At 49.7% G+C, this 22,225-nt stretch overlaps 1 protein-coding gene across 18 annotated transcripts in view; it reads right to left on the bottom strand.

Moving 5' to 3' along the window:
* Esrrg (estrogen related receptor gamma) overlaps positions 1 to 22,225 on the bottom strand; it is a 540,107-nt gene that overhangs the window by 125,984 nt on the left and 391,898 nt on the right. For all 18 annotated transcript variants that reach the window (XM_013157679.3, XM_013157680.3, XM_063236700.1 and 15 more), the window contains one exon: positions 15,707 to 15,823. In XM_013157679.3, the coding sequence (XP_013013133.1) occupies positions 15,707 to 15,823 (117 nt within the window). The remainder of the gene's footprint in view (positions 1 to 15,706; positions 15,824 to 22,225) is intronic.

The following is a 22,225-nucleotide window of genomic DNA, read 5'->3' as shown; positions in this document are numbered from 1 at the left end:
CCCTGTAACCCCTGGCAGCTTCTGCTGACCCTGCCTGTCACCTTCAGATCTCCCGCACACCGGACAGGGTCGGAGGCTGGAGTCACACAGAGCTTTGCCGGGGACCTCTGATCCCCGCGAGTCAAGGAGAACAAGCACTGGGAAGACAGCAGTCTGCTGTGAACCAGCGCTCAGTCATTCTGGAGGGAAAACCCAGGGAGATATCTGAGGTGAAGCAGGTCTCATCTGTCTGAGGCACAGGCAGGTAAAACACCGGGACAGCAATGCAAGAAAAATGGTAACAACAGCATCTCTGGGAACTTCCTTTGTCAGACCTTGTGCTAAGCACTTAAAAAACTTTTATTTCACTTTGCGTGTTTTGAGACAGGGTCTCACTGTGTGGTCCAGGCCAGCCTCCCGCTCAAGGCAATCCTCCTGCCTCAGCTCTGGAGTGCTGGGATTACAGTTGTGTGCTGCTGTGCCTGCCTAAGCATTTTAAATGCATCATTTTATAAAATCTTCAGAGCAAACTCTGTGGACTAGCCATGATTACTAACATCACTTACAGAAGGAGAACCTGAGCCTGAAGAAACTTGTTAATAATCGGCAATGTAATGACTAGATTGCTAGCAGATTCTACGATCTTAATAACCTGCTATACAGCAGGACAGGTCTCAAACACCATTCCAAATACACTACCTTCGCTTTTCAACCATATCAAAAAGCTGTGGCTTGGTAAGACCTTACACTCCCTGCTTGGAATTCTGCAACCTGAGAGGAAATGAAGGATCATGGCTTTGCCCTCCGTCTTACTCAGTCTGGGGTCTCCTAATACCAACCCTAAGAAAGCCAAACCAAGGGGAAAAAATAAGGCCCACGCGCTACAGGGCTTCACTTTGGAAGGCATTTTACCCAAGAGTTCATTCTCTCTCTGTGATAGAGAAGAGCCAGCCAAGGTCCCAGTCCCAAGGCCCGGCTCCTGGGCCCACTGGCTGTTTTCCGATGTGTAAATGACTCTGGTCTCCCAGGACGATTTAAGAGTCCAGCTGACCGGGGTGAAGCTCAGCTCCTCTGGGGTTCCCAGTGAAAATCGATGTCTTCACTGCGGCTGCTAGTGAGATTCTGTAAGTGCAAGTTAAGTAAGAAAAGAGAGGGAGGAACCAATGCGGAGCTTTATAAGCTCGGGAACCTTCCAAGAGGCCAGCTCCCGAGTGGCATTAAAATAGAAATAGAATTACTTGCAGAAGCTAGGGGATTTTGTTCTTCCCTACCTTAACAAAACTTTTGATAGATTTCTGTCTGCTGGAGCACATAACCAAATAGGTAAAGATTTGTGAGATAACTGGGAGATTCTCTGACATTTCTTAGGCGCACACGACGTCAGAATTGAATTTCTATTCCTTTGACTCTGTCTCCATTAGGGAAGCGTTGTTTTTCCACACTGCCCCCTCCAGACCCTAATGGATGGCATCTGTGGGGACCACAGAGACACACGACTGTGGAGAAATCCATCTGTCCACGGACTACAGATTTGGACCCGTGGACCGACTGCAAAGGATAAAAGGGATGCTTCAGGCCGAAAATGAAATCATCAGGAAACGACCCCCAGGGCCTCTCAGGGACAAACGCTGGGCCCTGAAAAAGCCCTGCCCTCAGCAGTAGGGGTGACTGTCTACACGGCAGGGCTGCTGTTCAGAAATATGGGAGCTCACATCCTACCAAACCGATCCTAAGACAGGGAAGACAGGCTCCCGGGGACTTGGAGAAGTAATGCTTAGGCTCTGCGGCCAGCACTCTTGGTGGACTGGACTGAGCCCGCAGTGGTCTAAAAGCAGAGTGGTCCTGGCAGTGGGGACAGACCTGCCACCAAAGCCATTGCTGGAAGTTGGGGTTTCGGGGCGGCGGCAGCAGCCTCCGTGTGATCTCTGTCATCTCTCACCTTTGACACTGGTCAGACTGTGAGAGAAGCAGTGACGTCGTCGCATGGCGAGGGGTTCAGGTCCACAGGCGCTGGGCAGACCCTGGCTTTAACTCTCACTGGAGGCCTGATCTTGGGACAGGGACGCGTACTGGTGATCGGAAACAGATCTACGGCCTCCCGTTTATACCAAGATCTCAGCAAATGTCTACAGGGGACTTAGAAGAGAAACAGTGTCATTCCTTGAGGCTTCATGTTTTTTTTTAACACCAGTTCCTACATAGTGAGAGAAGTCAGTGTGAATTCGATAAAACCTGACTTCCAAAATACGATTTCCCCATGGTCATGCACGTGGAAACGTGCTCTTAATTTGTATGTAATTATTTTCTTAGATCCATTAGTTACAAAAAAAAATGATTCTCATACTCATTATAGAAATGTAACTTTGAAGTATTCCAAAGTGGTCTTCATAAAAAAGGAAGGAGAAAAAAGAATCAGTGAGGTTTTATTGAGCACCTGCTATGTAACTATCATAAAGGGCATGAAGGATGAAAATAAAATATTTTCTGGTTCTTTGTGCTTCTCCCACGAATCACATTAAGAACAGGATACTAAAAATCAATAACATTACCTAGCATTTGAGTACTATTTTATTTTTTTATTTTTTATTTATTGAGAAAAAGGAAGCTTTCGTCTGAGAGATAGAAGGGGTCTGAGTGGGTTGCCAAAGACTCTGTCTTTTCTAGGGACTTTTATAGAGCAAAACCATGAGGTGAGGCTGGTCTAAGGTGGGGAAACCATAGGAACTGGCAAGGCAGGCAGGCAAGAGGTGGGACAGAAATAAAGTCAACCAATAAGATTAATTGCTCAGGTAAAATTGAAGAAATCAGGGACAAATGGGGAAGCGAGTCACACAGCAAGTGGACCTGCTTAAAGAGCAGTGCTATTTTATAATAGGTTCTATACCAAGCGTGTTTCACACACTACCCCATTTAAGCATCCAAAAACTCCTACAATATATGTACATGATGTGTAAAAATATGAGTAATATTAATTTCTCATCATCCTCTCTTACAGCCGCACAGTACAGCGGCCTGTTACGCCACTGATGTTTACATTTTAAAAATGATTGTAGTAAGAGTCCATTGCTACCAGTCTTCCCCCAACCCCCCCTGCGCAAGCCGTTATCCCAATGCTCTTGCCACTTTCCGGAAGTCCTCTTCCTGGATGTCTTTGCTTGCACTACCTGGCTGCCTCAATGTCTGACCCAATGGCAAATGTTCCCCTTTCATGGAAACCGTGCAGGGCCATACCCCGAGAGCAAGTGGCTGCCCAGATACCGCCCCATGTGTAAGCCCACCTTTCTGTGGGCTGGTGCCTGGCTGTGCCACCCCTCATGGCTTTGGCCACATCTGCCCCAAACACTCAGGACAGAGGACTTCCAGCACTGCTTTATTAAGCGGAGAGCACGCAGGCTGGGTGGGACTCAGGGGACGGTTGTGGGGACTGGTGGCAGTGCCTTTGACTGTGACACATCTAGGATTCACAGGTAGGTGAGTGCCACTCCCACTTCACAGGAGGAGCAGGCAGCTTGAGACACTGCAGCTACCATAGCCAGCAGTCAGGTCCCTTGGCATCGTCCAGGACGGCGGCCCCAAGACCCGGGAGCTATTTAATTGATTACAATGAAGTGGAAGTTAAAAGCTGACGTCTTGGGTTGGACATGTCTCAAGGGCTTCGTCCATAGTCACAGGCCCCCTGGTCCCCGGAGACCTTGCTATTTATCTGCCTCTCTGCTTCCCACTCGGGGAAAAGGAAGTTGAGCGCTCAGCCAGACAAAGTGGAGTATAAACGCTCAGCTCTCAGGATGGGAAGATCTGCGCGGTCTGAGTCACTGTGTTATGGAAGATCATAACTCACTCATCACAGCCAGCCTGCCTTTCTTTTCCTTCTTTCCCTTCTCTTTCTTTCTTCTCCTCCTCTCTTCCCCTCTTTCTTTCTTTCTCTTTCTAGGGGGAAAGTCAGTCTGCTGCCCAGGTTGATCTAGAACTCTTGAGTTCAAGTAACCCTCCTGCCTCAGCCTCCCAAGCTACCTGGAACTCGGACATGTGCCCCCAAGCCGGCTGCTCCATTTCAGCTTTCAGTCCCTAGCACTGAATGGAGTCAGGGGTGCGAAGCCAGCCCTCTAAGCACGCTTGTTGAATGGACGAGTAAAGAATGAACAATAGGAGATGAACTTACTCCTGCATTACTACTCAGATTGTCAGGAAGACGGCAAACAGCTCCTGGGAGAAATACTCTCCCCCACCCCGGCCATACGAAGAACAGAGCACATTTCTAGGGCAGAGGATAGAAACAGTTACACCGATCGAACTATGAGGCAAGAACCTCGAGTTTCCTTCCATTTCATTATTACCAAGTTGTACATAAGCTGAGGGCTGGGGTGGGCATGACCGCCTTTTAATCAGCCTCAAATTTACTGATGCTTACGCTCGTGTCCATGAGGAGGCGGCTGAAGAGGCCGGGAGACACCGTCACAGTGCAGTGTGCGGAAAGGCAGCCGTGGCCGTGGTCTGGAGACAGATGAAGGAGCTCTTCAGGCTTGGAGTCACCCAGGGAAACTCGGGAGGCCTGGCAGGACCTTTCCTCCGCCCTTCAGAGGAAATGGGTGGAACCAAACAGCTAAGGGAAGAGGGTTGGGATACAGGTCCAGGAGGAAGCTGTGTGTGCTCCCTGGCAGGACCAGCTGGGCTGGTGGCTGTTAACTGCACAGCCCAGGGAGGAGGCATCCCAGCTGTGTTCTGCTGGCCTCAGGGGAGGACTTATTACTGCCGAGGCCCTCAGGGCAGCCCACGCAAAACAGGCTGCATGTCCTCCCGAGGTGAACCTTCTGGTAGAGAGCTGCCACCTTGGATACCAGAACAGAAACCCGATCTAAAGCAAACCGTGCACAGAGCAAAGCCGGCCATGTGCCTCACCTTGGCTCTACGTATTCTAATTCTCAATTTCCTCACATTTCCCCAAGGTTCCTTAGACGTTCTGGTCCTCAAGTGTCCAGGGGCCCAGAATTACTGCTAAGCAGCCTACGGAGAAAAAGACTTAGCAGATGCAAACGCGACGCTTGAGGAGTAGGGAAGGGACTGTGATCCCGAGTAAGACCCTCAGAGAATAGGCGGAGGGGTTTGCTGAGAACCCTCCCTCGGGCTGGGCCACTCCCCCCTCAGATAACATCACGGGGACTTTGAAATGGGCCATCCATGGTCTCCATGGTGACATATCCTGCTTCCAAGCACCTCAGTGGAAGGAAGGAAGGAAAGAAGGAAGGAAGGAAGGAAGGAAGGAAGGAAGGAAGGAAGGAAGGAAGGGCGGGCAGGTGAGAACACACCCTGCTGCCCCATCGCCCAAGCCCCTCACACCCGAGACTCACTCACTGTGCCCAGCCCACTGACAGTGATGCTGAGGAGGAGTGGCAGGTCCCTGAGATCTGCTGCAGTCACCATAAAGCTGTGCTGGCTCTCAAACGGCGCAATCTGCCGTTCAGTCCGGCCTGGTGTACCAGGAAGTCCAAGGATGCACTCCCACCGTGCCACCAGGCCCGGGAATTTGGCGAGCACCGGGCTCTCGGGCTGCTGCCAGCTAATTGGCTTTGGGGAAGCCGCTGACCTACTCTCCCTGAGTGGCTCTGGGAACCTGGAACCTGGCCTGTCTCTCATCATTGATCAACCTTGGCCGGGCCAGCTGGCTTGTTCCTGCGCAGACAGCTTGCCTTGGGGGAACTGCTCCGTGGCTCTCAACCTACTAAGCAAGAAGCGGGGAGAGAGGGAGAGGGGCTCTGGGGATGGGGCTGAGGCGCACTGCGGACAGAGGGCTCACCACAGGCTTACCCAGAAAGGCGACGAGCCTGGGGCCCTAAGAGAAAGAGACACTTCACCAAGGAGGCCTCGTTCAGCGGTGCACCAGGGCTTCCTCTGCACTGAATTTCAGCACAGGGTTGGAAGCATCCAGGCCACAGGCACAGATAGGCATGCCTTGGTGACAAAGGACAGAAATCTGTCGTCTGCAGCCCAGTGTGAAGACGCTGTCCAGAGCCCTCTCGTCCCCTGGCTGCCTTCTCCCTGCGATGTCCCTGGCCCCACCAAATGCCAAAGCAGGTCACCCCTCGGGGCTCAGTCCATGGGGGTTCCTGAACAGCTCAAAAGGAGAGAAAATCTGTAACATTAGATAAGTGCTGGTCCCTTATTTTAAGTTCACAAAGGGAAATGAGAAATGGGCACAGAAATAAATGGTTACAGTTTACCAGTAATCCAGTTAAACCTGGAGGGAGCTTGAAGGCCCATTCCCGGGCTCTGTAACAGGATGTCGTAGGGCGATCTCGCTGAAGAAGTCTTGGGGCTGCATTTGTTCAGGGTATGTGACACGTCTGTCACCTCATTTCAGGAGGGCTGTGACTTAGAATATACATATTCATACATATAACTGATAAACTTCATATATATAGTAATATTAGATTGAAGTTTGCACATGTACCAACTCCCCACAAGCAACATCACGGTGTCATACAAATATGTACTACTAAAAAAAGCTGAAAAAAATTATAATGAGCTCAAAAATATGAACAATAAAGCAAAAATTGAAAAAATAGACAGCAAATATAAAATTTTGGGGGGATCAGGGAGCAAGCAGAAGTGATGATCTTCTAAGACCCACATGGATTACACACAAAGCCACTGAAACAGGAGTACTTCATCCTCCCCATGAATACATGGGTAGGTTACACCATCCCAGTGGTCAACGGTGGCCGTATTCTCAAACTACTCATGCGGATGGTTCTCACATCGGCATGTGGCGATCGATCACCCCGCTCTCAGCAGGGGCATCTCCTAGAAACTCCCAGAGAAGCAGACTGTGTCATCAGGAAACATTTCCTCCAGGCTCCAATTTAAACCTAAACAGAATGCCACACCCTGTGGGACAGGGTCGTGGGCCCCTGCAACAGGGTTCACAGAAAGCGAACGACAACCCACGCCTGAGGCTCACAGCCCCTCAGCTTTCCCAGCCCCGGCTGTAGTGTGGCTCAGGGATGCAGTGCCCACCTAGCACACACCAGAGCCAGGGGTGCAGCCACGGCACCGCCCACCACAGTTACTGTCCAGTTTGGGTTGGGGTCTGCAGTCTCTGGTGGGGATTCCAGCCCATCCTCACAATGCATGTGAGTTCCCTCCCTGAAGCCTCTTGCGGGCTGGGACGCATACAGCTCCAACACTGCAACGGGCTCAGGAACCTAAGTGAAGAGCTCCAGGCACAGAACTCGGTTCCAACTTAAGGAAAAGCACGGTGGTCTAAAGAAACCGTGTCTGGGCCCATGATATGCCCAGGCCCAGGACCTCCAAGCTGTGAACCCATGGGCAGTTCCTGGCAGGGGACAGGCGAGGAAATGGTAGCACAGGTTACAGAATCTGTTCTCCCTCTCTCGCCCCAGGCAGAGCCCTCGAGGACTAGGGCCTGACGGGGAAATAAAATGTAGCCCAGGTGCCCGGTAGACGACCTGGCACCCATGAAGCTCTCAGGTGTCTTCCTAGTCTTTGAAGTCTTGGTTATTCACTCACTGTTCCAATTTGGTCCCAACAAACCCAAAGGAAGCTGCCACCCAGGAAGGCAGAACCTGTCCACGGAGCCACTTTCTGCGGCTCCTTAAACACATCCCCAGGTAGCTTGGTGTCAGGATGAAGCCCCTAAAGCATGCTCCCCATTGCGGCTCCTCTCAGAACCGGGGCGTTCTGGGAACACCCTGCATTAATGAGGGAACGGCTCAGGGTGATGTTACAACAGAGGGCTAGAAACACTGGCGGGGTCAAGGCGGCACTGGGAGCTGTCATCTAACACAGAAATATGTCCCCTGATTACCATTAAAGCTTTCTCCTTCTCTTTGTTCTACATCTAGAAGGTGGCAGGAACCCAAGCCTCCTTCCCTGTGACTTCTGTGTTCCACTCAGCAGAACTGGGATGTTCGGCTGCAGCAGCAGGGGAACAGAATCAGCCCACAATGCCTTCTTCAGAGGTTTTCACCCAAAAGAGTTTGTTCCGGCGAATCTTGAAGCAGGCTGTTTAGCTAAGCATAAGCAATTCTGCAGCTCCTAACTGACCAGAGGAGCTTTAGAGTTTTTTTTTTTTTTAAATTTTTAATTTTTTAAAGAGAGAGTACCTAGAAAACGCTACCCACTTTAGGTAGCCCTCTTAAAAAGTGAAGCGTGAAGCAGCAGGGTAATTAGACAAAGAAGTCACTCTGCTGGGCTCCTGCTGAGAAGAAGGTAGAGCCCTGGACCCCCCGGGGAGTCCTCACAGCAGTGTGTAAGTCACCAAGCCAGCTGTGGCAGGAGACTTCAGGACCATTTTTCTCTTTGTTGGGGGCTCAGGACCACTGATTGGCGAATGAATGAATGTAGGATTCGCGCTCTCTCGAATACCTGCGTGCACACACATGCACACAGCCTTCTCTAAGAGGTTGGAAATGGGACCTAACCATTGCAGTGGTGCTGCTTCTAACAGCCAGGGCCTCGAAGCTCGCAATTCCCTAAATCCGCCAGAAGGGGCGTCACTCCTGCCTATGGGGGCTCCTCCTACTTCTGCTTCTACTTGAAGAGTTCTCAGACCTTATGTCAACCCTGTTAACCTGCAAGGCCGAGAAAAAGTTGGGAGCCTTCTGCTACAGTAACAGATCTCGAGGTCTAGGATGTGTCACACCGAATGATTTCAAGCGGCACAGATGAGCCTCTGAAGACACAGTGCTAGTGGGCACCCTGATGTGTATCTACGATTTCACCTACATGGGAGGGTGAGGGAGGATCACAACTTCAAGGCCAGCACAGGCAATTTAGACTCTGTCTTAAACATCTGAAATCAGTCTGGGAGTGCAGTCTGGTGGAAAAGGGCTTGCCTAGCATGTGCCAGGCCCAGGTCCCATGCCTAGAACCTCAAAACAAAGACAGAAACAAAAGAAAGCCACAGAACACCATCTCTGCTCCTGTGTTCTGCGCTCCCAGCTCCTGAGACCCTGTGCCCACTGGTGACATTGGCGCCTGCTGAGGTCCTCTGCCACGTGAGCCAGCCCCATGTGCATGCCTTGGGGCCCTGAGACTCCAAGAGAAACAGGGTGTGAAGGAGCCAGGCTCCCTGCTAGAGCCCCACGGTGGCCTGGGGTACATATGCAACCGCCTCATGATTGTCATCAACCCTCTCCGCTGCAGGGAGACATAGCAGACATCAGGACTCTCAGGAGCCAACACCTTGGGCCCCACGCTTCCATCACAAATAGAGGGCTTTTTCTTTTTTTTTTCTTTTTTTTGAGTCAGGATCGCACTACATTGTTCAGGCTGGCCTTGAACTCGCTGATTCTCCAGCCTCAGCCTCCCGGGGGCTGGGGGTAGAGAGGTGCACACCGCAACCGGCACTAGTGGCATTTTAACGTGATGGTGGTACACAGTAAAGCCCCTGCCCTTCCCACAGTGAGCAGCAACTTTACCCCACTGCAGGATCCCAGCCTCTGCTGGTACCTCAGCCTCAGCAAGAAGAGTCACAGATCCACTCTGCTGTCTACACGGCTTCCTACAGGCCCCGTGCTCCTGTAGTCCTAGATGCCTAAGAGTCAGGGAAATGCCAGGCGTGGTGGCGCACGCCTGTAACCCCACAATCGGAGGCTGAGGCAGGAGGACTGCTACAGGCTTGAGGCCAGCCAGGGCTACATGGTGAGAAATTACCTCAAAAAATGAAAGGAAGAAAGGGAGGAAAAAAAGGAAAAGGAGGGAGGAGGAAGGATAAGGGAAAACATGCACAAATAATATTGATCACCGAGACCAAATCGAGTAAGAAATCAAATAGAGGTGTCAATAAAATCCATAATAATTATGAAGTACTTAGAAGAACATTTAAAATTAAATATAAGCTTGGGCTTCTCCTGTCTGTTGTCAATGTTTGTATTTTGAAAATGTAACAGTAATACTTCAAATAAAAGGTGCCTGGTAGCAACCCGAGCCACCTAGCAGCCCATGGAAATAAGACTGCACAGACTGCATCTCAACACACAGGCAGAGGAGGTGTCTCTGCGGAGAATGGGGATTAGGAAGTGTGCGGAGGGGCAGAGAAGTTTTTCAGACACAGGTAGACAATCAACTTCCGTCCCCAAGTGCACAGCTGCCAATTAACTGCCCCACTCCTCCTTCACTGCGCACTTTTGCTGACTTAGATTAAAAAATAACCTAGTTCTTGCTTGCCTAGAAAACTAAAAAGGATTCAAAGTGTGCAGTTCACACAAAATGACACACGGGGTGTGACGACGCATGTCTGCAGCCCCAACACTCTGGTGAGGCTGAGGCAGGAGGATCTCACCTTTAAACCTAACCTAGAAATCTCAACAATTCAGCAAGACACCAACTCCATCCACAGATCCATCAGTCGGCCGATCCACCATCAATGCGCTGGAGAGGCAGGGCCGTGTGAAGGCCCTGGGTTTAATCCCCAGCATCACAAGAAAACCGAACAGCACAAATCACTCTGCATGTCTATCAAACCGGCCACACCTGAGCCACCAGGGAGGTCCTCATCCTGGTACAGTGTTTCTGCAGGCACTATGCCTCTGAAATAAGACCTGCAGGATTTCTGGTCCACATCTACGGGAACAGGGACTTGGAATGAAATGGACTTGCCTGAATTCTCATTGTGAAGCAGAGGAAAACTTGGAATTCTAAGCTAGGAAGGAGCACAGTGTCTTGTCAGGCACATGGAGAAGTTTGTTCTACGTAACTGTTGAGATTTACAAGACCTCACTCCAGTCCTCTGGGTGCGTCCTGCTCTGCCTCCCTTCCTCTCCCCTGTCCTCCCCTCCCCTCCCCACTTCTGCTGCCTGGCCTGCCTGCGGGAAACCAGTCATTAAAAGCCTCTGTGCCTACTCTGCTGGGACTGGAAACCTCTACTTGGGTTGAGTCTTTCTCCCTTTCTGTGTGGCTGTTTCTCCACATTTGCCTTTCGGTCAGATACCAAAAAACTGAATTTCCTCATGAAATCTCTGACCAAACTGCTCCCTTGTCAAAAAGCTTCTCTGAAGCACCGAGGAGCGCCTGCAAATTCACTGCTCTTGCTGAAGGTCCACACAGCTGACTGGAGCCTGGGTGAGACCCACACAGGACACCCAGAACCCCCTCCTTCTCTCCCAATAACCAGGCACCCACCAGGCCACCTGAGGCTCCAGGGTCCTGCATTTGAGCCCTAGAGCCCTGAAGGGTGACTCTGAATGGCTCTCACAACAGGAGCTACCTCATGCATGCTAGGCAAGCACTGTACCGCCAAGCAGCAGCCCCAGCTCCCTGAAAATCTTAAGGATATTCACAGATTTTTTTTTAAGCTGGGATCTCCCTATGTAGCCTAAGCTGGCCTCGAACTCACAGAGATCCTCCTGCCTCAGCCTCCCCTAGTGCTGGGTTTACAAGTGTGTGCAGCATGGTGCTTGGGTGCTGTGATCATTTTCCAGATGATGAAACCAAAGATCAGAAAGGCTGAGTAATGGTTTTGCTGAAGTAAACAGCACACTCTCTTGTCACACAGTAACCTGGGACTGTGTGTTCTCACCGCTCTGCCTCTCCAGGGCAGGGCTAGGGAATATACTCTCATCTGTAAATGTGCACCTTTGGCTCACCTGCAAGACCAAGAGAAAAGAAAACAGCTGAGGGCCACCGTGTCAAGAAATATCAAGATGCCCTGAAGCGCCAAGGTCTATGGATTCTACACATGCATAAAATAATTACTGCTTTCACAAAACGGCTGTGTTTGCCGCTAACAGGGAGCAGCCTGAACTAGGCTGTCCAACGGGCAGCCTTTAAATAACCTGAGGGAGAGATCAAAAGAAAACAAATCTTGGGCAGATTCATAGGAAGACTCTGATTAGTTCTTGGTTTTTTTTTTTTTTTTTTTTTTTTTCCTTTCAAATAAGCAACACCTCCCAAAAAACGGAAAGGGGCTGCCGGGTGCTGGTACCATGTGACAGGTGGGTTTCTCCGAAGCAGGGACCTGAACTGACGATTGGAAGTCCCATAGGGAGGGAGACCAAGGGGAGTTTGGGGATGCTGCCTGCATCTGAACAGTCATTTGCTGAATTGTGCTGCTCAGAGTTTTGTTACAGTGTAACATTCTGTTGTTATGGTGTAACATTCTGTTGGTACAGTGTAGCATTCGGTCTGTATAGTGTAGCATTTTGTGGTTGGTTTATGCAATACCATTGTGTATGTTTTTCCCCCTCTTCAACTGGAAACTATTTTTTGACTCAACATTTCTCTTGGTAAAAAATAAGGAAGCACACTCCATTCAGATACTGTGAAGAAATGATTTATAAGAACGCAACTGTGCATTACTGAACCCATGGGAAGACACAGCCTCCAACCTCCCCACCGACTTCTCAAAGCGCCAGCCAATACAACCAGGAAGCACCAGCTTTCAGACTGCAAAGGTCATGTTTTTCCATGAGCCCCCATTTTCCATGAACCCCCATTTTCCACAACCTCCCTCCTTCGCCCAGGCAGAGCTGCATCTGTGGCGCACTTGGCGAGCTGAATCAAAATACCTGTTCAGGGAAGAAGGCGCCCATCCACGCTGCTGTAATCTGATTTCATTTCAGATTCTGAACTAATGCTGCTCTTTGTCTAAACAGATTTTTGCTGGTCCACTTGCTGCTACTGTGGTCAAAGCATGGGTCATAGCAGCAAATTTTATTATTGAACCGAACAGGTTCACATCTGAATAGATTTACTGCACCCCAATCTGATACCCCTCTGCATCCACAGAGGCCCATTTAAGACGGTACCATTCTCTCTGGGCTCAGAAAGCCAGGCCTGGGTTGAGGAGACAGCCATACATAATCATGCATTTATATGCAGGCTGGAGTCAATATTTCACTGCATGTTTTTAGGCACAAAAGACATGAGAGTCTCTTAAGTACTAGAAAGAGCCCGTCCTCTCTATTTGGGGCAAGGGAGGAGGATAAGGGCTCACGGAACAGACGTTTTGCCAAGTGGACGGGAGGAAGGAAAGGGAGATAAACTGTTACTTGGGCCTGTCAGCCACAGGAACTGCTGCCTCACGAGCAGCCGCTGCGTGAGTGTGACCGCAGAGGTGTGAACCAGAGATGCGCGGATCCCATTTCCCACCGAGGATGCTGAGTTAGATGCGGTTCACACCTCTGTCCTTCCTCAGTATCCTCCTGTTAGCGGGAAAAATGATCAAGGGGGAAATGTTTCTTTCCTCCTCCCTCCTTAAGCCTCTAAAGACAATCAGTTCAACAAATTACAGCAGTAAAATCAAATTAATCAAAACTTCTATCGCCTTAGAAACAAAGGCTGTCTAGGTGCTTTATTTTTTAGAAAATCAAAGTCCAAATCTGGGACACACAGAAAGTGCTCCTTAACAGCTCACTTGTGAGACACTGACAAAGCTACTCGCTTTTTTACGAGGTTCTCAGTGTGCAAGCTGGAGGTCACTCTTCATTCGGTTCCTGAGAATGAGCCTGAATTTGGTCTGAATCTCTAGACTCCAACCTTAACAGAAACATCCACGCATTCAACACAGAAAGTAGACCACCTGTCACACAGCGCACTCGGAATCTCACTTCCTGTGTGTTTTGTTCATGTGATGGGGTGCAACCCCCATTCTGGTCTCATTGGTTATTCTGCTGCCAGACTGAAGGCAGAGGCCAGGACAAAGTTTAGCACCCAAAAAAGCAACAAATCCCCACCACTGCATCGAAAAAGAACCCTTCTTTCATCCCGTGGGGTAGGGGGTGCTTGTCGAGTTTGCATCTGTGAAAAGTGCTTGTTTTGGGGAGACTACTAGACATGTAGAACGGGTTGGGGGAATAAACAGTCAAGGAGGGACATGACCAAAATATGTTACAAGCATGGTGAAAACGTCATAAGGAAACTCAACACTTTAAAAATATCTACGCACTGTTTCAGTACAATGTAAAGATGGAACATTTCCCTGGTCAGTCTCCACTACCAAAACAGCATCTAACCTTTCTTTCATTTTCTGATTGCTGGAGCCCAGAACATGCCTGGCTGACGACAAGCCCTGAAACACTCAGCACAGGTGCCACGCACAGTGCCATGCACTTGAGGAGGCTGAGGCAGGAGAGTTGCTCGGGAACCAGGAATTCGCAGCCAGCTTAGGCAACAATAGTGAGACTTTGTCTATAACAACATAAAGAAAAAGCCAGCTGTCCGACCCTCAGCATTCCCAAAGAAACAGTGAGTTTACAGCATGTTAACTAAGAAATCCAGAGTGCCACATCTGGAGAGTAAAAGCGACTATCCACGCTCTTTTTCTTCTATTCTTTATCGTCAGCATCAGTGTTGTCAGGGTTGCAGGTAGAGCTCAGGCCTCACTCTTTCTGAGCAGGCGCCTGTACTGCCAGGGCCCGGCCACCAGCCCCACACGGCTTGAGGCTCTCTCCCTCCCCCATGGAGACACAATCTGACCCAAACCCGCATGGCCCGTCGGTGTTCTGCCAGACAGTGCCTCTTGGTTGGCATCTCTTTGTGTTTTAAGTGTAAATTTGTTGGTGGCTCTTTTTCAAGGGAATGCACCAAACTGAAGATTAACTCTCATCTGCGTATCTGGCTACACCACGGGTCACTGCGGGGCAGAAACTCTGGAGCAAGGGAAACTCGGTACAGTTAGGAGACCTGGAGACATCACTGGCTCTGGAAGCTCTGTCCCACACGGCCAACTCACACTGGGGTCTACTTGGAGTTAGAAGGTTAAAGAAACGCTCTCAGTAACAATAAAGTGTATGAACTTAGGAACAAAGCGTCTTTCTTTGGTCTAACAAAAGCTATACATTTAAATATTTAATGAACCTAATTTTCTTCCTATTTTTTTCTCCCAATGCTAGGGATCGAACCCTGTGCTTTCACACTGAGCTACATTTCCAGGCCTTTCGTTTATTTGTATTTTGAGGCAGAGTCTGGCTAAGTCCCCATATTGCAGCTCCAAGGGCTGCGACCCCAGGCTTCCCTCAGGCTTATTGACCGCATTTTCACTTTGCTGCTTCCGGAAATGACACTGACTATAAACTCGGAGGAACTTTCTGAAGAAACAGAAGTCTGCATGCAGCTCTGGCCTGTACATCTGGGGACCATGCGCAAACTGTGGGGGCCGGAACCTGCCCCCCAAAGCAGAGGACGTTTCTCTGCTTTCTCCAAGCTGCAATGTGAGCCTCAAAGGACAAAACCTCAGGACCTTAATGAGTGGTGTCTCTGAGTTGCCTCCAGAGTCTGGGGTTTGGTTCCTGGCTCCCCTCTTAGGTCTGGCACACACTGTGCACCCCCGTGCCTGCTCTGCCTTTGGGCTTTTTATTCCGAGGCAGACAGCAGAGAGAAAGAACATCACACGTAGGATGCTATGGCAGGAAAGAGATGCAAAGGATAAGGGAGGAAAAGGGAGAGACGTGGCCTTAAAGGAGAGGGTAACGCTCGGGAGCACGAGCTCGCTCTGAAGCTCAGAATGAGAAAAACAACCAACCGTAGCAGCAGCCACGCCTGGGTCTTTGCTGTTTGTTTCTGTAAGCGGTGCAGACCAGAGGATCCATCCGCCCCCGCCCCAGGGGCCGCTCACAGCAGATCCTCTCCCTCCTCCCCGCCATCACCAGGGCGGCCAAGCACAGGGCACCCCCTCTATCCCCAAACGCCCAGCATCCGTGCCGTTCCAGCGACCCGCGACCCGCGACCCCAGGCCCCAAACCTGCCATGCAGGGACCGAGCGGACCCTTACCTTCCTTCAGCATACCCACTTTCAGACACTTCATGAAGCGGCAAGCCTGGCAGGATTTACGTCTGCGCTTCGTGATTTCGCACTCGTTTGTGGCCGGGCAGCTGTATTCTATGTTACCTAGGACACAGAGTTGGAAGAAGGGAATGCGTTAGACTCGGAAGTCGAGAAAATGTAAGGTCCGCTGCCCCTGCCTCCTGCCCAGAGAAGTTCCAGGAGCTGCGTGGGGGGTACAAGAAAGGTCAGGAAGCTGCAGAGCCACCACCGCCCTGGCTGAGCCTGAGCGGCGTGTGCCTGCCTCTGAGCCCAGCACATAGGAGGCTGAGGCAGGAGGATCCCTGCAAGTTCAAGGTCAGCCTGGGCTACAGGCTGAAACCCTGTCCCCAAACAAAATAAAACAAAACCACAACAAAAATAAACTTAGGTCTTTGTTATAATCAGGCATGGTGGATAAGGCTGTAATCCCATCAACAGGAAGGCTGAGAAAGGAAGATAGGGAATCCACGGCCAGGCCCAGGGCCAGCCTGAACTACATGTTGAGACCCTGTCTCCTAAACAAATAAATAAAAATCCCTCATGCTCATGACTACTTTGAACTTTCTTCTGGAATTTCAGATTTTAGAAAGCTGCTACTTTGCATGGTAGACTAATTTCTCTTTGGATCTAAAAAGCATTTTGAAGTATACTATGTTCCCAAAAACAAACATGGGGTGCAGTGGTACTTTCCTGTAATCCCAGCACTCAGGAGGCTGAGGCAGTAGGATCACCACAAATTCAAGGTCATTTTTTTTTCTTTTTCATTTTTATGGGTACCAGGGATCGAACTCACGACTGCCTGCTTGCAAGGCAGGTGCTTATGCTGCTGAGCTAAATCCCTAGCCCCCAATTTAAGGTCATTTTGGGCTCCATAGTGATTCAAGGGAGCCTGAACTACATATGGAGAGCCTGCTCAAAAAGCAACCATATTACTAAGTTTTTGTTGGATCATTGATAAGAACTGTTGGCAGTGTCACTATTTGAATGTCACTTTGCATGCTTTAATGTTGTAACCTGAACAACTATTTCTAAGATGACAATATGTAACTTATCAACTAGTGATTTCTTACTGTTTATTTTTCTGTAGTTCTGTATTATTTCTACCTTCTTTTTCTCCATGTGTTTTTTGTTTCTCTTTAAATAATAATAATAATAATAATAATAATAATAAAGCAAACAAAACACCAGACTCCATTCTTGCACTGCTGCTCCCTCCTGGATTTTTCCTTCTGGTGACCAAACCCTTTGCACATAAGGATTTGGTTTTCCTCCCACAGAGCATCCTAAAGCCCACAGTGCAGAATGATCAGCAGGGACCTTGAGGCTGCCGGTGGGCAGGCACAGAAATGCCACTGTCCTAGCTGCAAGAATTTCCAGAACCTGAAGCAGGACCTCGGGCTTGGTAAAGGCTTCCCGATACAATTGCAGTCTTACATCAGTGACCTAACCCTAACCCTAACTCCAAACACTCACGCCCCACGGAAACGTTAGGAATAATAAATTGCCATGAAGTTATATTCTTAATATCAGACTTTAACTCAGCTATGGGAACACTCAAGATATGCTAAGTATATAACCTGGAAGAAGACTGGGACTTCCAACACCTTTCATCCGGAGGGAGCCTGAGGCTGTGGGTGCACTCCGGGGCGACTGTGGAGCCCACCCTGTCTCTCTCTCCCCTATGGCCCTGGCCACTCTCGCACTCACCGCCTGCCTCACCCTGGTGATTAAGTGCATTAGTATCTTAAAGAATCTGAATTCTGCTGATTGCCCTCCGGGGACGGGAGGTCAGCACATCAACTGCATACACCATCGCCAGAGACCAGAGAGCCTAATTGCAATGCCTCTGCTCTGAGGCTGAGATGCCCAGGGTCCATCCCAGCCCCTGGAACCCAGGCAGGTCCCACGGTCATTAGCACGGGGGCTGCCCACACCACAGCACGGATGAGACATTTCAGAGTTAATCACGCTCCGTGAACACTGATTCCTATTGACTATCTTTCTGCAGACTGAAGTCTCCTCATTAAACGTCGCATTAGTGGAGGGCAGGAGGGAACCAAACTCCATTTCTCAGCAGCTGCCTATGCAGCAGCAAGCAGGTTCCAGCAGCGGGACTTGCAGAACTGCTTGCGTATACGCGGTGTAGGGCCTCCTAACCCGAGCTCCCCTCCTGACCCCCATGTCATCTTTCTAACTATATAGAGGCACTCAGAAGTATAAAAGCAGCTCCTTCTAATATGTGGTTAAATAATAAGAACAATACCAAGTGTATCAATGATACCTACAATCACCTTCCTCAGAAACGTTAATGATGCTGTACTCAGAGAAAACCAAGAAGGCAGGACAAGCAGAAAGGCTGGGCCCAGGCTGAGACACGGAAGGTTTGGACTCTGAAGATTAAAGGAACCACACTTCACTGCAGTTTCTCCATCCATCTCGGGGAATTTATTTTTCCTTCAAGAGTACTGCTAGCCATGTCCTAAGCATGCGTGTTCCCCCACTGAATCCCTTCCATTCTAAATGACTTTCTCTGGTGCACAGCAGTAACACCAGCACTGGGAAGGCTGAGGCAGGAAGACCGCCATGAATTGGAGACCAGCCTGAACTATGGAGCAAGAACTGGCCTCAACACACTAAATAATAATAAACTAAACTAAAATAAATGAAACCCAAGCTTTTGCCTTCTTAGGAGTGACGAGACAGTAAGTGCTTAGAGGGGCCAGGAAAACAATATTAAGCCCATTTCTTTCCTAGTGGTGCCTAAAAGCAGCAGTTGGGTGCCCCTGACCCCCTCCTGGACTGTGGGCTGAGCACTGTTACCAGGGCTGGAAATGTCCAGGTGACCCAGTGGCCCCAGCAGCACTCTGACCTTCCTTCCTCCAGATCCTGCTGCTCTTCCTCCTCTTTCTCCTCCTCCTCCTCCCCGGCTCCTATGTATGTATCCCGCACACCCAAGTCTCAGCTTTGCTTCCTAGTCTGCAGCCCTGTGCCCTGAAGGACAAAGTGTGAGGCCAGCGAGCCAGGCCTCCTCCAGAGCTCGCCCTGCTCCGCCCTCCGGAATCTCCTCCTCCAGCCACCTGCTGCCGCTGCCACTGCTGCGCCTCCTTCAAGGCTGCCCTCTCTCTGCCAATGGCCTATCTCCCTATCTCTGCCTGACTTTTTTTCTTAAAATGATTTTCTAGACTCCATGTTTGACTCCACCTCCACGCAGATCTCTTAGGGAAACTTCCCAGAACTCAGCAGCAGAAAAGGATTTCTTGGTTCTCACAGCTTTGCAAGTGCTTTGGTCTGAGCGCAGGCGCACACCCTGGTTAGATGGTGACACCCAGGACCATCTCTCCGCAGCATGGAAAAGCCGCACATAAGTAACAATAAACCCATGTCGCATGGGACGCTCTTTGCCCAGGGTCATTGTAATCATGACATCAGCTCAGTCCTGTAAAGCAGTGACAGCCCCCATACCCAGCGAGCTGAACGCTCTCTGCAGAAGCAGTACTAAGAAAACAATTCCACAAGTAATAATGGATGGGGAAGAAAACCTAGCTACTTTTTCAAAACCTTGCAAGCAAGGTATTTTGGGAAAAACAAATGCTCCAGGTGCGGTGGTACATGCCGATAATCTCAACACCTGGGAGGCCGAGGCAGGAAGATCACAATGTGTTCAAGGCTAGTCTGGGTTACATAGTGAGTTCAAGGCCAGCCGGAATTACATAGCGAGACTCTGCCCAAAACTCAAAAAAATAAAAAAAATTAAAAATTAAAAAATAAATGCATAGCAAAGGCAAAAAAGGAAGCATTAGTGATAAATATATGTATTATACATAAAATACCATAATACACATAAAAACTGCAGAGTAAAATATGAAAAGAGAAAGAAAAATTATTAAAGCAAATCTGTAAGAGGTTTTAAAGAAAATCTTATTCTAATACGAACAGAATAAGAGGAGAATGATCTATGAACATGTAGGCAACACTGTGGATGGCACTGAGAGCCGTGTGACTTCTCTTCTTGTTCATCCTCGTGGTTATGGACAAAAGTGTTGCCCTCCGAGTTGGACCACGCTGGGGAAGATACTCAGGAGTGATTCGGTAATGATGGCAACTGGATCCACTGGTGCACAAATCACTGGATAAAGGTTTTAAGGTTTCTCCAAAAAGCCCAGGGGAAATTGCCGAGCTGCCCATGGGGAGCCCTTGGTCACCACAATGCAGATTTTCTGTCACACACTTGCTTTTCTCCAAGGCAAAGAGGACACAGAGGCAGGAGAGTTTTGCTTTCAAATGGATCCTTGTGGCTGGGGATGTAGCTCAGCAGCACAGTGCCTGCCTGACAGGCGCAAGGTCCTGAGTTCTATTCCGATACCAAAAATAAATCAACCACATGAATCCTTGATAGGGGAACATTGTTGTATTCAGAACTCACAGCACTTATGAGCGAGCCTGGAACTCGGCATTGGGTTGGGGCAGGGTAGGCATCGGCAGTGACCGGGACGACAGGACACGTCCACACCAGCTCAGCACAGGTGTTCAGGGCAGGACGCAGTAGGAGAACAGACGGGTGACATTTGGGGCCACATGCACTTGCATTCTGCTGTACTGAGGTAGAAAAGGGGCTTCCCAGAGCCACAGGGACCCCAATGACATCTTAATTAAAAATTCCCTGTGATGGGGAGAAGAGTGGTGGCCCAAAGTGGATCCTCAACACTCCAGTTGAATGGAAATCCACAGACAGGGTCCTAACACACAAGGCCCACGAGTTCCCCAACATCTGGGTGACACCTCGACCTCTGTTTTGGTAACGGTTCAAAGATGTGAGTCCCACAGGACCATGACATCGGTTTGGGCACCTATTTTCCCTGTGTCACCTCCAGCGAGCAGGGGACAGAGACAGACCCCATCAGCAAAGAGCGGCAGGGACAGCTCACCCAGGATTCTCTCCTGGGCTGTGCGGGCCTCAGGCTGCAGCTTGCTATTTTCTAGGACATGTTTGTTAGGTGGCACCAACGAGGGTCCAAACCCTGTACTGCTGAGGAGACTCTGGATTCCCCAGGTGTCCCTTGCAGCTGGGGATAAGCCCTGCACCACTGCAAGGACCAAACACACCCAGAGCTCGCAGCTTTGCAACTAGGCTGCAACTCACACTCTCTCCTGGCAGCTTCTCAGAGTCGGGGCTCTGATGACTTACTCCAGTCTTTTGTCCAACTAGTTTGCAGGCACTAATTTCCTCACTTACGCCTTAACAGAATCGCTCAGAGCTAGCTGGCGGTAGAATAACAGGGAGGACTGAAACCCCAGCCTGCACTGCCCACGGATAGCTTGTGTATTCCTTTCTCTCCCTTAATGGGCTTCTACAATTTGGCAGGGGAAAGGCTGAGTGACGGGAGTCACTGTGGCATCGAGAACTAAAAGTGTGCGTCAGATCTCAGCTGCTGACCGCAGGACTGGGCCGGCAGGACCTCCGGATTCCCGCCCTTCCGGGAGCATCAGGCTCTCCGTCCGCATGGACCATCGCAATCGTAATGCCAACAGGAAGGCGTCTGTCTGTGTCCCCTAACTGTTTTAATTTTATTAACAGAGCCAAATGGCTGGCAAGGACCCACGGGGCACCCTCAGTGAGGTTCATCCAACTGTTTTTCAACATTAAGTGATTTAAGAATAATGGGATTTGCCTTGGTACACAGTTGCAGGGCATCAGAAACGTGCAGGAAATCATCGGTAGTGTTTTTGTTTCAAATGCCCTGAGACATTAAAAAAAAAAAAAAAAAGGAAGAAAGAAAAAAGAAAAGCAAAAGAATCTCTCTTATTCTCTTGTTCACTGTTAATGGCTTTTCCTTTCTTAGACTGATAGGACTTTTCTTTCTTTCCTTTCCTTTCTTTCTGGATTGAAGGGGTGTTTGTTTGTTGGCTGCTTTCCTGGTGACCGCTCTGGTCACTCCACGATCCTCGTCCCGTAGCTGGGGTTCGGTAACGCGGGCGGCTCACTCCTGCCAGGTGTGTGGCCACTGCGGTGTGCAGCACTCACCCTCTCCCGCCCGGTGTGGGGCAGGCTTGTGCATGGACACATCTTTAACCTTTCCTCACCCTCTTCCCTCCCCTCCCTTCTTCTGCCCCCATCTCCTGGCGTCCTTCCCCTCCTTCCTGATGTCTATCTTTCATTTTGCTCTTTAAACTTTGGGCTTCTCACATAAGAGAAAAGCAGTGATGGTTAAGCTCTTGAGTCTGATTTAACACTATAGTCTCGAGGTGCGTACCTTTACCTACAGACGGCTCAGGTGTACCCTTTTCATGGCAGAGGAGTGATCACCATGTATAAGTGCTACATTTTCTTTACCCGTTCACCTGTCTGTGGCATATAAAGCACTGCAGGATCCAGCTGCCACGGTCAGTGCTGCTGCAAACACGGGCGTCCTGGGACCACTTCTAAATGTCACAATTACACTGGCGCACATGTGTCTCCAGAGACACACCCAAGCTAGACTTAAAGTT

The sequence above is a fragment of the Cavia porcellus genome, unplaced genomic scaffold, assembly GCF_034190915.1.
Source record: "Cavia porcellus strain 051 isolate PalLab524CR breed Dunkin Hartley unplaced genomic scaffold, mCavPor4.1 scaffold_26, whole genome shotgun sequence".
Lineage (NCBI taxonomy): Eukaryota > Metazoa > Chordata > Mammalia > Rodentia > Caviidae > Cavia > Cavia porcellus.
The sequence above is the reverse complement of the archived record's forward strand: the minus strand, read 5'-3'. Positions and strand labels throughout refer to the sequence as shown.